General features: G+C 43.0%; 1 protein-coding gene across 8 annotated transcripts in view; it reads left to right on the top strand.

Annotated features, from left to right (window-relative positions):
- GRB10 (growth factor receptor bound protein 10) overlaps positions 1–13362 on the top strand; it is a 195293-nt gene that overhangs the window by 120834 nt on the left and 61097 nt on the right. For all 8 annotated transcript variants that reach the window (XM_060171547.1, XM_060171546.1, XM_060171544.1 and 5 more), the window contains 2 exons: positions 5691–5907; positions 7737–7878. In XM_060171547.1, the coding sequence (XP_060027530.1) occupies positions 5726–5907; positions 7737–7878 (324 nt within the window). In that variant the 5' untranslated portion in view covers positions 5691–5725. The remainder of the gene's footprint in view (positions 1–5690; positions 5908–7736; positions 7879–13362) is intronic.

Genomic DNA, 13362 nt, shown 5'->3' with positions numbered 1-13362 from the left:
TTATCTTTTAATTTTTAACTTGTTTGCAGAATATGAAACAGTCTTCTCTTTCAGTATTTTTAATATGTATCTTATTTGATAGGGCAAAGCAAAACTGAGAGAGAGAGAGAGAGGTGAGGTAGGGAGAAAGACAGACAGACACCTGAAGCTCTCCTTCACAGCTTGGGAAGTTTCCTCCCCCCCACCCAATAGGGGGACGGGGGCTTGAACCTGGATTTCTGTGCATGGCAATGGGTGTGCTCAATCTGCCCAGCCCCAAAAAGTATCTTCTTGCCAATCAGTCCTGTAAAAACCTTGTTTGAAAGGTACACTAGTTCTCATTTGCATGTAATAAAGTTTAAATAAAATTGCTAACTCGGGAGTTAGCAGAGAAAAAATGCTAATTGACCCCATAGAATATTTTTAAGTCTATCCTAGCTTAGGGTATTTCAGAGTCTTTAAAACATGTCTTTTTTTTTCTTTCTTTTCTTTCTTTTTTAACTTCTGAAGGTAATGAAGAACAAGCAAGCTTAAAACCTACTGATAGAATGGTTGAGTTCAATTCATAAAAATTGTAACCTACTAAGTGTTAGCTGACTAATCTTTGTTGAACAGAATCACAATTAAAGCTATTAACGTAGAATATTGTTTTAAAAATAACTCACCACAAAAGAATGTTAAAGTATTCTAAAGACTGTCACTGCATTTATGGTCTGGTGCTCAATTTATCTTCATATTTAACTTGAATAATCTCATAATGGCTTTGTGTTCTTTGAAGCTCATATGCAGGACAGCCAGCCCTGGGGGAACAACCCCAGAACGTCTTGGTTGGAGAGAGAAAGGGCAGGAGGGAAGAAGGGGACCCCACAGGGTGTTCCTGAGTGGGCACACGCAGAGCTTTCAAACACTAGCTCCTATGAAAATCTACTCTAAGGGATCAAGACATTTTCTTGGAAGAAATCTGTCAGTGGTGGTAGGAACTCTCCCTGTTGGATCTCTCCAGTGGGAGAAAAGCTCTGTGAGTGGTGACCTCTGAACTGGGCACAGAGAGGTTTTCTTCGGTTTCTCAGCTAGGATCTGTACTTTGTGAAGCATGGTTGAAACAGGAAGCCCCATTCCACAGCCCACCCAGTGTCTCCAGGCCATGATGGTGTGTGACCAAAGGTTGAGCTGGTAATTACAGTGAGCCTGGTGTTTCACCCTGTATTGATTCTGAAATGGCCCATTAAGATAGAAATGGTGAGGCATTAATAGGGTGATTTAAGGTGGCATCTGTGCTTAATTGTTTTACAGATTCTAAATTAGATGGCTATTACAGGTCTGCTCAGCAAGCATATGGGAGATGAGTGCTATTCTTGGTGGATACATTCTAGCACATTCCTGAACTTCCAGATTTGTGGACATTGATATAGCTTTTTAAAATATAAATTATTTTATTAAGAGAGAGAGAGGGAGAGAGGCAGACACACCAGGGTACTGCTCAGCTCTGGCTGATGGTGGTACTGGGGATTGAACCTGGACCTCTAAGCCTTAGGCATGAAAGTCTTTTGCAGAATCATTATGCTGTTTCCCCAGCCCCTGCTTACTTTTCTGCATCAGATGAATTAGTCAGACTCCCAGACATCTGAGCTATCTTATTTCACAGCTTTTAGACAACCTTTGTCCACAGTTTTTATCTTTGCCAAATGTTGCTTCCTCAGTTCCCAGGTTCTAGGTACTTACCTAAAACCCCACAGCCACACACAGAGGAGGGGGCTGGGGGCAAGTGCACCCTGTCTCTCCATCTGGATGGTGAACTCAGTTCTCCATCAGCCTTCTCTTCCCCATTCACATGCCCCCTCGCCTAGCCTCCCAGCCTCTGAGAAGACCTCTCACCTGCTGCCACTTCAGTTCTCCCTCGTGATACATCAGCTGTTCATTACATGGTAATTATCAATTATTGATTCAGTACATCCGTCCTTTTATATCTGATTTCGGGATTAATATTTGAGTGTTCATAGCCTAAACCACAGCAACGTCTCTCTTTCCTTCTGCCCTAATAGGCCCTACAGCCCTGTGGCTCTGGACTCTGAGTCTGTCTCTGTTCAGCCCTGTCCATCCCCTTCCTGGTACTGCTTTTCAGACAGCTCTTGACCAGGAACCTTAGTCCTCTCCCTTTAAAAAAAAAATTGTATTTATTTATCTATTTATTTATGAATGTATGATTTTAATGAGAAAGACCAGAGCCCTGCTCAGCTCTAGTTGATGATGGTGCTAGGGATTGAACCTGGGACCTCAGAGCTTCAGACAGGAAGGTCTTATACAGAATCATTATGTTGCCTCCTCAGCCCAGACCTTGGTTTTTATTTCCAGTAGCATCTAGGTGTGTCCTTGCTGCTCTTCCAGCAGTCTCCCCCGTGCAGCTTCTTCTCCCTGTGTCCCTCTCTGCTCTCCTATGTCCTGGGTGTGATTTCTGTCACGGTCACTCCCCTTACCCTCACGCCACAGACTTTCTTTAGCACTGCCTCCTCCAGCACCATTAGTGAAGACAAAGAACTTGGCATGAGGACAGGACATTGACACACCTGGTTTAGGCACAGGTGATCATCTGTAAGGACCCAAGTTGAAGCCCCTTGTCCTCACCTATAGGAGGAAGCTGCACAAGTGAAATAGATCTACAGGTATCTCTCTTTTTCTCTCACTCTCTACCTCCCCCTCCCCATCAGTTTCTCTGTCTTTTGAGAGAAAAGAAAGAGGGGAAAATGGCCACCAGTAATAGTGTATTCCCCATGTAGGCACTGAACTCTAGAAATAACCCCGGTAGTAAGAAGGGAAGGAACAAATAGACAGAATGAACCTAGGAGTGCTGGGTCTTTCTACTTCTGCCAAGCTCTCCTCAGATCTTGTACCAACACCCCACACCCTACCCCCAGGCCTCCAACTGACACTTACTCTTCCTGTTCTAAACCAGGACCACCCTACACCCTCTGTGCACCCTCCCCCCACCCACACCCCCCATGCATTTCCTTAGCTTCCAGGTCCTCTCAGGTAGATTTTGTTCTAGTTCTGTTTTGCCTGGCAGTATCCTTTCCCCAGAACAAAAGAAGTGAGTGCAAAGGCACTGAGGCTTACTGTGAATGTTTGTGTGTTTGGGGTATGTGGAGTAGAGGAGCAGGAGGCAGTGCTCAGTCTGTTTCCTGAGCAGTCAAAACCAAGTTAGCTGTCCTCACCTTTTTTTAAAATTTTATTTAATTAATTTTTAAAATTTATTTATTGGGGGATCAATGGTTTTCATTTGACAGTAAAATACAGTAGTTTGTACATGTGTAACATATCTCAGTTTTCCACGTAACAATTCGACCCCCCACTAGGTCCTTCTCTGCTACCATGTTCCAGGACCTGAACCCTCACCCTCATCTCAGAGTCTTTTACTTGGTGCAATACACCAACTCCAGTCCAAGTACTGCTTAGTGTTTTCCCTCTGTACTTATTTTCAACTTCTGTCCATGAGTGAGATCATCCCATATTCATCCTTCTGCTTCTGACTTATCTCACTTAACATGATTTCTTCAAGCTCCATTCAAGATGAGGTGAAAAGGTGAAATCACCATTTTTTTTTTATAAAAAGGAAACATTGACAAAACCATAGGATAGGAGGTACAACTCCACACAGAATCACCATTCTTAATAGCTGAGTAGTACTCCATTGTGTATATAGACCACAACTTCCTCAGCCACTCCTCTGTTGTTGGCTACCTGGTTTGCTTTTAGGTTTTGGCTATTACAAATTGTGCTGCTATGAACATAATTATACACAAATCTTTTTGGATGGATGTGTTTGGTGCCTTAGAGTATATCCTCAGGAGAGGAATTGAAGGATTTTAGGGTAGGTTCACTTCTAGCCTCCTGAGAGTTCTCCAGACTGCTGTCCACAGGGCTCCTTTGTCTCCACAACCTCTCCAGCATTTGTTGCTGCTACCTTTTCTGATGTATGACATTCTCACAGGAGTGAAGTGGTATCTCATTGTTGTCTTTATTTGCATTTCTCTGACTATCAGTGACTTGGAGCATTTTTCATGTTTGTTGGCCTTTTGGGTCTCTTGTATGGTGAATATTCTGTTCATATCCTCTCCCCACTTATGGATGGGGTCGTTTTTGGTTTTTTATGAGTTTGATGAGCTCTTTAGATATTTTGGTTATTAGCCTCTTGTCTGATATATTGCATGTAAAGATCTTTTCCCATTCTATAAGGGGGCCTCTTTGTTTAGATGGTAGTTTAAGTTCTGCAGAAGCTTTTTAATTTGATGTAGTCCCATTGGTTTATTTTTCTTTTAGTCTTCTTTGTAATTGGATTTATATCATTGAAGATGCCTTTAAATTTATATTGAAGAGTTCTCCTCAGTAGACCACAGGGGCATACTATTGACTCAAGTCACATGACAAAGGTTGCATGTTTCTCTCCCTCTTCTCTGTCTTTGAGAAAACTGACCTGGAGTATTGAAGTCTCTGTAATGACGGGGGTGAGGGGGGTGGGTATCGGTCTCTGCATGTGCATTTCTTTCTGGCACTTTCTGTCATCCTCTAGAGTTCTCTTGGAATCAAGGGATCCCTCTGTGTCTGCCTCAGATCCCCCTCTGTGATGGACAAGATAGCCTCCCATTCTGGCTCTCAGGCCAGTGAAGGGCAGGGAGAGGCAGCTGCCAGTCACAGGTCCGTGTTGGTGAATCTGTCTCCATGTCCTGGGCACTCTGGCTGCCTTGTGGGTCAGCACTTGGCCTCTGTGTTGAGTTCTGTTCTTGTCTCACCATTTCCCTTCTAGAATTTCAGGGATCTGGGGAGTTATGATTGTCCTTAGCAGGGCTTGAGATCCACCCATGACTCAATGCTGAGACCCAGGCAGTGGGGGTTGTGCTCTTCAGATTTAGCTTGTCACCCCACCCCCACCCCGTACCTCAGTGGGCACAGGAGCTGTAATGAGGCTGTAGCCCTAGGAGGAGTCTCCTGTGCACAGTCAGCTGGACTGACTTTAGGCACCTGCTTCTGGGATGTTCCCACGTAATAACAGTAATAACAAGCACAGTGCACAGGGCTTTCTTCTCAGTGTGCTCCTCTGCCCTGATAAGACTCCCAACATTTTTTTAAATATCTTTTATTTTATTGTATTTGTTTATTTATTGGATAGAGACAGAAACTGAAGTGGCAGAGGAGATAGAGACACACACTTGCAGACCTGCCTCACTGTTCTTGAAGTTTCCTCCCTAGTGGTGGGAGACCAGGGGCTTGAACCTAGGTCCTGGAGCATTGTCATGTGTGCACTCCACCAGGAATGCTCCAGCCTAGCCCAGTGAGTTCAGATGGTTTGGAGTTTAGAGATCCAATCATAGGGCAGTACCTGGTCAAACACACATGTACCTGGTCAAACACACATGTTAGCTTGCACAAAGACCTGGGTTCAAACCCTTAGTCTTCACCTGTAGGTGGGAAGCTTGGTGAGCAGTGAAGCAGTGCTTCAGTTCTCTGTCTCCCTCTCTCTGTCCCTTTCTTCTATCTCTATCCAATGAAAGAAACTACTTTTAAAAAGAAAGAAATGAAGGGTGATTTTGCTGGAAGGATTGAGAGAGGAAGGAAGGAAGGAAGGAGCCCACCACCCCATGAAAGTCTGCACCTGTGGCCCCTGGCTGCTCCTGCTAAAGGTCTGTTTGTTCTCCCTGCTTTTGCCTTTTGCTGTCCAGAGGATGACGTGGACCTGGAGGCGCTGGTGAACGACATGAACACATCCCTGGAGAGCCTGTACTCAGCCTGCCCCATGCAGTCGGAGACAACACCCCTGCTCCAGAGCAGCTCGCATACCCGCAGCCAGCAGCCCCCGGCAACCAGGCCCCAGCGCCAGCCTGCCGCCCCCAGGCAGAAGGTGCAGCGCTCCCAGCCCGTGCACATCCTGGCCGTCAGGTGCGACCCACAGCCTCACCCAGGGGTAGGGCCCAGCAGCAGGGTGCATGGGAGGCAGACATGCCCCTCTGTCCTGGGGGCGGGGTAGGCTGGACCTTCTATACCTGCCTCGATTCTGATTCTGCTCATTGACCTCATGCCAGGTGGAGGAATATGCAGGGAAGCTACCCTGAAAAGATTCTGGGAAGAATCAGGGGCCAGTAGTAGCACACCACATTGAGTGCACACATTACCAAATGCAGTGACTGGGGTTCAAGCCCCTGGTTCCCACCTGCAGGAGGGAAGCTTCGTGAGTGGTTAAGCTTTACCTCTGCAGTTGGGACAGGGGGACTCAAAGCCCGGGCCTTTTGTATTGTAACATGTGGACTCAACTAGGTGCACTACCACCCAGCCAGGACCCTGAGGTCTATTAAGTGCCCCCAAACAGCCTGCTAAGGAGAGGCTTCTGTGGACAACCAGTGTCAGAATGTCAATGTCTTGTTGTATAAGTCAAAGCTCAGTGACAGTGAACATCACCCCATCAGCCTCTCTTGCCCCTTGGACTGAGGTGCACATGAATCAGTTGGACTTTTTACCATGACAGGAGCTGTTACAGAATAAGTTTCTGGCTTGTTGTTAGCCTGCCTTTTGCAACATTAATCTCATCCATTTGTCCTGGACTATGTCACCCTCTGTTGGACATATAAGGTCTTGTACCTAGGAAAGTCCTGTAGTTAGGAAAACAGAAATCAACCACACTCCCTTCTGCTAGGGGGAAACACAAGCTCTTTGCATTGTTTTTATTGTCACTTTGAACTTGATGATTCCACTATTTTCATAATTGCACCGGCTGTGTCATCCTGTGCCTGCTTTGTGTGGTTGTATGGCAACTGTGGCTTGAATTTCTGGGAGTAGGAGGGTGGTGGCCTTCGATTAAGAGAGGGCACAGGTGCAGATTCAGGAATGACTGTCATTGGTCTGAGTTGGGACAGCAAGGTATTTCCAAGATGACATAGTCACAAGTGTTTATGTTCCCAGGGATATTATGTTCTCAGAGACAGCTACATGAAAAATGTATTTTCAATAATTTAATACCAGCACCATTTATGTCTACATAAGCACTTATTCTACAACACAGATGAGAACACATAGAGGCTCTTTCCCTGTAGTGAGCAATATATTTATTTCAAGGTCATTCAAAAAGTAGTAGTTCTAATAATCATACTTATATTCATGAAATTTCTTCATGTATCAGTCTTCTAGCATCCATCATTCTATTGTCTGCCGCTAAGACTTTTACTATTCTAAGGACTTAATCAAATAATTTATTTTTTAATTGGATAGAGACTGATAAATTGAGAGGGAAGGGAGAGATAGAAACAGAGACACCTGCAGACTTGCTTCACCACTCATGAAGCTTCCCCATAGCAGTTGGGGACCAAGGACTCAAACCCAAGTCCTTGCTTATGGTAATGTGCACTCAACTGTGTGCATTACCACCTGGCCCCTATTCTAGGTACGTTATAGGACTAGAATCTCATGGTTTGTCTTTTTGTGTCTGCATAATGTGCCCAACGTTTGTGTGTGTATTCGTTCCTTCTCTTCTGATGGATGCATAACCTTCCATTGTATGAACACACTGCATTTTGTCTATTCACTCATGTATTGATAGCTTTATCCTTTTGACTATTGTAAGTACACCTTCTGTGAAGAAGTAGAAATAGCTGTCTGGATTGTTCACCTAGTTCTGTCAAGCTGGCCCCAGAAGTGGGAATGCTGGGCCACACACAGGTAAAGGGTAAGGGGCAGTAGTGGCAGCTTTTGATAGGTTCTCCTCTCTTCCCTTCCAGGCGCCTGCAGGAAGAAGACCAGCAATTTCGAACCTCATCTCTGCCAGCCATCCCCAACCCTTTCCCTGAGCTCTGTGGCCCTGAAAGCCCCCCTGTGCTCTCACATGGCTCCCTCTCTCCTAGCCAGGCTGCTGCAAAGCAGGTAAGCACAGCCCTGCTCTAGTCTGGGGCTGTTTTTGGCTGTGGGGTCCCAATTGGAGTGGGAGAGGGTTGAATTGGCTTGCCTTACTTTGGGAAGAAGGGAGGGAAGTTGTAGGATTTTTCTCTTAGTTCTTTTCTTCTTGTGCCTATACTTGTTGCTTTGTGAGACTATGAGGTTCACAGTCCCAGATTCCCACTAGTCCAGTGAGGGAGCTCTGTATGGCAGTCATAGAAATGGTGGAAAGCAATAATGATTTGGTGCTCAACAAAACACAGATGCCTTTTACTACTTCTGGGGGGGAATGCCACCACCTCATCTTCATGACCTAAACAATATTGTGATACTTGTGCAATATATAAAGTTGTCAGGAAAGTCATGACATATTTTTCTATGTTTTTACTTACTTACTTTATTTGATAGGACAGAGAGAAAGTGAGAGGGAAGGGGCAGACAGACAGGGAAAGGTAGGAACTGGGGGGCTTGAACCTGGGTCCTTGCACATTGTAATGAGTATATTCAACCAGGTATAGCACTGCCTGGCCCCCAGGCTTTTCTTGTAATAGATAAATTTTAAGGATAGTAAAGAAAATTGGGAAATCTGTGATTTTTGGAGGGGGAAAAATAACTTGACTGAAATCTGATACCTAGAATGCCCCAACCCATCCCTGGATAAGTAACCAGGTGTTACTCTAACTAGACTTCATATAGAAGCCCAACCCCTCTCCATTTTTTTTTAATGCAAAAATGCAGCATGACTTTTCTAATTAGTTCATGGTTACTGTCTCAGTGATTCTTAAGAGAATCTGTATAATTCTCTTAAGTGTTGAGCAGTAAAAGTGCTTTTGTTCTGTTTAATGAGATGACTGGAGCATTACTGAGCCTCCTCCAGAAAAGGGAGGACTGGAGGCTGAAGTGGCCAGTGATCTAGCCAATCGTATCTAGGCAGTGAAGTCTCCATACAAACTCAAAAGGTCTGTGTTCATAGGGAACATCCAGGTTGCTGGGCAGGGATGAAGGAGGGCTGCGGGGAGAAGGGTACCTGGAGCATGGGCAGAGACACGGATGGTCTGGACCCTTTCTCCACCTCACTCTGCTTCTTTTCCATCTGGTAGTGCCTGCTTTCACTTTTCTTCCTTAATAATTCCATAATCTAGTTCAAAAAAAAGTCTTGGAATTTCAGGAGCCTTGGCATCTAAAGTCTGGTTGGGAACTGAGCCCTTACCATGTGGGATCTGACGCTCTCTGTAAAGAAGAAGGTTTGGAATTGAGTTGAATGCTCCTCTACTCTGTTGATGTTTGTGTGTAAGGGGAACAATGCAGATCCCCTGGCCTCCGATGGGAATTGGTCACAGAACTGACCATGCCCAGTAATTCTAGATGATAAAGTGTCAAGCCTAGTCCTTCTCAGACCTCTAAGCTGAAGTTGAAGAGTTTTCATATTACATTCTTGACTTTGATCTATTCAAAGCAGCTAGGATAATCAGAGGGAGTGGCCGTGCTTGGTGTGGCCAGAGTGAGTAATAGAGACAAGGTAGACCTGCAGTCAGAGTCCAAAGCTGCTGATTTTAGTTCCTTAAAACTGAGTTTTGTTGTTTTCTTTGGGGGGTGGGGGGGGGTGGGGATAGTAAAATAGCTCACTTGGCTAGTTCGCTGTTTTGCCATGTACATGACACAGTTTTGAGCATGTGCCCCACCACAGTGAAGAACGTTTCAGTGCTGTGGTCTCTTTCATTCTCTACGTCTTTGTCTCTATTTAAAAAACAAAAACAAAAAAACTAAACACTCATCATAATAAAGGCCCTCAAGAAATTGGGAGTAGAAAGAAAATTCCTCAACATAATAAAGGCAGTATATATGACAAACCCATGGCTAGCATAATAACTCAGTAGGGGAGAATTGAAATTATTTTCCCTAAAATCAGGATGTCCACTCTTACCACTTCTGTTCAACATAGTCCTAGAAGTCCTTGCCATTGCAATCAGGCAAGAAAGAGATATCAAATGATTCCAAATTGGAAAGAATGAAGTTAAATTATCCTTATTTGCAGATGATATGATGTTATACCTAGAAGACCCCCAAAACTCTGCCATGAAACTACAGGAAATCACCAGTAAATTCAGTAAAGTAGCAGGTTACAAAATCAATACTCTTAAACCTGTGGCACATTTATATACAAAAGATGGGCCAGAGAAAAGGGAACTCACAGAGTAATCCCATTTACAATTACATCTAAAAAGATAAAATACCTAGGGACAAATCTAACAAAGGAGGTGAAGGATCTTTTCAATGAAAACTATAAGACATTATTAAAAGAAATAGAGGATAACACAAAGAAATGGAAGAACATCCCCAGCTCATGGATTGAAAGAATGAATGTCATTAAAATAGCAGTCCTGCCAAAAAGCAATCTATAGATTCAGTGCAATCCCAAAGACATATTTCAAGGAAATTGAAAAACTTATCCAAAATTTCATGTGGAACAGTAAAAAAAAAAAATGAAAACAAAACAACAACAACAATAAAACATTAATAACAGAAGCACTCCTGAGGAAAAAGAAGAAAAATTCTTGACTTCAGTTTATACTACAAAGCAATAGTAGTTAGAATAGTGTGGTATTTGTATTGTTATGTGGAAAACTGGGAAATGTTGTGCATGTACAAACTACTGTATTTACTGTTGAATGTAAAACATTAATTCCCCATTAAGAAATTTTCAAAAAAGAATAGTGTGGTATTGGAATAAAAATGGACATATGGACCAGTGGAATAGGCTAGAGAGCCCAGAACTAAACCCACACCTGTATAGGCACCTTATATACTATAAAGGGGCCAAAACTTCACTGGGGAAAAGTAAGTCTCTTAACATATGGTATTGGGTGAATTGGATAACCACATGTAGAAAAATTAAACTAGACCACCACCTAATTCCATGCATCCAAATTAACTCAGACTAGATTAAAGATCTGGATATTAGACCTGAAACTATAATATACATAGAATAAGTCGGTAAAACATTTCAGAACCTTCACATTAAAGACATATTTAGAGATTCCATCTCATGGGAAAGCGAAACAAAAACAAGAATGAACAAATGTGACTGTATATCAAATTGATAAGCTTCTGCACATCAAAAAAAAATCCCATAAGGAGAAACAGGAAACCCAGCAAATGGGGAACGATATTTACATACTGCACTGCAGACAAGCAGTTGATATCAAACATCTATAAAGAACTCAGACAGTAAATGTGGACAGATAGTTGTAGAAATGACAATTGGCCCATGTCTACAACCTTAGGGCAACTGTGGAGTATTACAGTAGGGAGGCGGAAGATTGAGAACTCTGGTGGTGGGAATGGTGTGGATTCAAACCCTTGTTGATATATAATTCTGTAATGTAAAAAAAAATAATTAAATAAATGAACTCATACAGCTTAACAAAAAGAAAAAGAACAGCCCAGTAAAAAGTGGGAAGAAGATATGAATAGACAGTTCTCTAAAGAAGAGATGCACATGGCCCATAGACATATGAGGAAACGCATTATTAGAGAAATGCAAATTAGAACCGCATTGAGACTCCACCTCACACCAATGAAAATGGACTCCATTAATAAATAAGAGAAGATAATAAGTGTTGGAGCAGATGTGGAGAGAGAGGAATTCTACTACACTGCTGGTTGGAGTGCAAATTGGTACAGCCATTATAGAGAACAGTATGGAGAATCCTTAAAACGAAAACATGGAAATACCATATGACCCAGCAATTTCACTAGTAGGTATTTACTTAAAAGATACGATAACAGGAGTCAGGCAGTAGTGCAGCGGGTTAAGTGCAGGTGGCACAAAGCACAAGGACCAGAGTAAGGATCCCAGTTTAGCCCCCGGCTCCCCACCTGCAGGGGAGTTGCTTCACAAGCAGTGAAGTAGGTCTGCAGGTGTCTTATCTTCCTCTCCTCCTCTCTGCCTTCCCCTCCTCTCTCCATTTCTCACTGTCCTATCCAACAATGACGACATCAATAACAACAACAATAATAACTACAAAAATAAAACAATAAGGACAACAAAAGGGAATAAATAAATATTTTTTAAAAGAGATGGTAACACGAATTTGAAGGATATATGCACCCCTTATGTTCATAGAGATTTTATTCACAATAGCAAAAAATTGGAAACAACCAAAATGCCTTTCCACAGATAACTAGATAAAAAAAGTTATGGGACATGTGCTCAATGGAATATTACTCAGGAATAAAAAGATAGCTATTGTGTCCTTTGGGATAAAGTGGATGGAATTGGAGAAGATTATGCTTAGTGAGACAAGTCAGGAGGTAAAGGACAGAATAGCTTCACTCATATGTGAAATATAAAGAATTGAACATATGAATGTGAAAAAGCCAAAATGTCTACCTATTTTCAAGACTGTGGCAGAACTACAGTATTTATATATGTAGGTGGGAATGGGAACACGGACCTTTGGTGATGGCAGTGGTAAAGGAAGAAAAGGAGACAATAGTCATATTCTTCACAATAAATAAAAATTAAATAAATACAAAACTAAGTGCTTGTACATGGTGTTGACACACCTGGTAGAGTGCACATGTTATCATATAGGTGATCACACATGAGGATCTGGGTTCAAGCCCCTGGTGTCCACCTGCAGAGGGTAATCTTCACGAATGGTGGAGCAGTGCTGCAGGTGTTTCTCTGTCTCCCTTTCTCTTTCTTTCTTTCTTTCTTTATTCCTTTCTTTCTTTATTCTTTTCCAGGGTTATTGTTGGGGCTCAGTGCCTACACTACACATCCACTGCTCCTGGAGGCTATTTTTTGTTGCCCTTGTTGTTGCTGCTGTTGTTGTTGGATAGGACAGAGAGAGGAGGGGAAGACAGAGAGGGGGAGAGAAAGATAGACACCTGTAGACCTGCTTCACCACTTGTGAAGCAAACCCCCCCCCCCCCGCAGATGGGGAGCTGGGGGCTCGAACTGGGATTCTTACGCCGGTCCTTGCACTTTGCACTATGTGTGCTTAACCCACCGCACTACCACCCAGCCCCCTTCCTTTTCTGTTTCAAACTACTATACAAAAAAAAAAAAAAGGAATGAAAGAAAGAAAAAAAGAAAGGAAGACAGATCTGGCAGTTGTGGAATTGTCATGCAGACCACAAACCCCATAAATTTACAGTGGAATATTATTCATCTATTAAGAATGATGAAATCGCCTTCTTAACCTCATCTTGGATGGAGATTGAAAGTGAGATCAGTCAGGAGAAGGATGAATATGGTCTTACTCATGGACAGAAGTTGAAAAAACAAGAACTGAAGGGAAACACAAAGCAGAACTTAGACTGAAGTTGGTGTATTCACCAAAGTAAATGACTCTGGGGCCTTTCGGGTCCTGATACAGGATGGTCAAGGAGGGTCTAGGCTGGGGGTGAGAGTATTTTACAGAAAACTGAGAAATTGTATACATGTACCAACAACTGTATTTA

The sequence above is a fragment of the Erinaceus europaeus genome, chromosome 14, assembly GCF_950295315.1.
Source record: "Erinaceus europaeus chromosome 14, mEriEur2.1, whole genome shotgun sequence".
In the NCBI taxonomy this organism is placed as follows: domain Eukaryota; kingdom Metazoa; phylum Chordata; class Mammalia; order Eulipotyphla; family Erinaceidae; genus Erinaceus; species Erinaceus europaeus.
The sequence above is the reverse complement of the archived record's forward strand: the minus strand, read 5'-3'. Positions and strand labels throughout refer to the sequence as shown.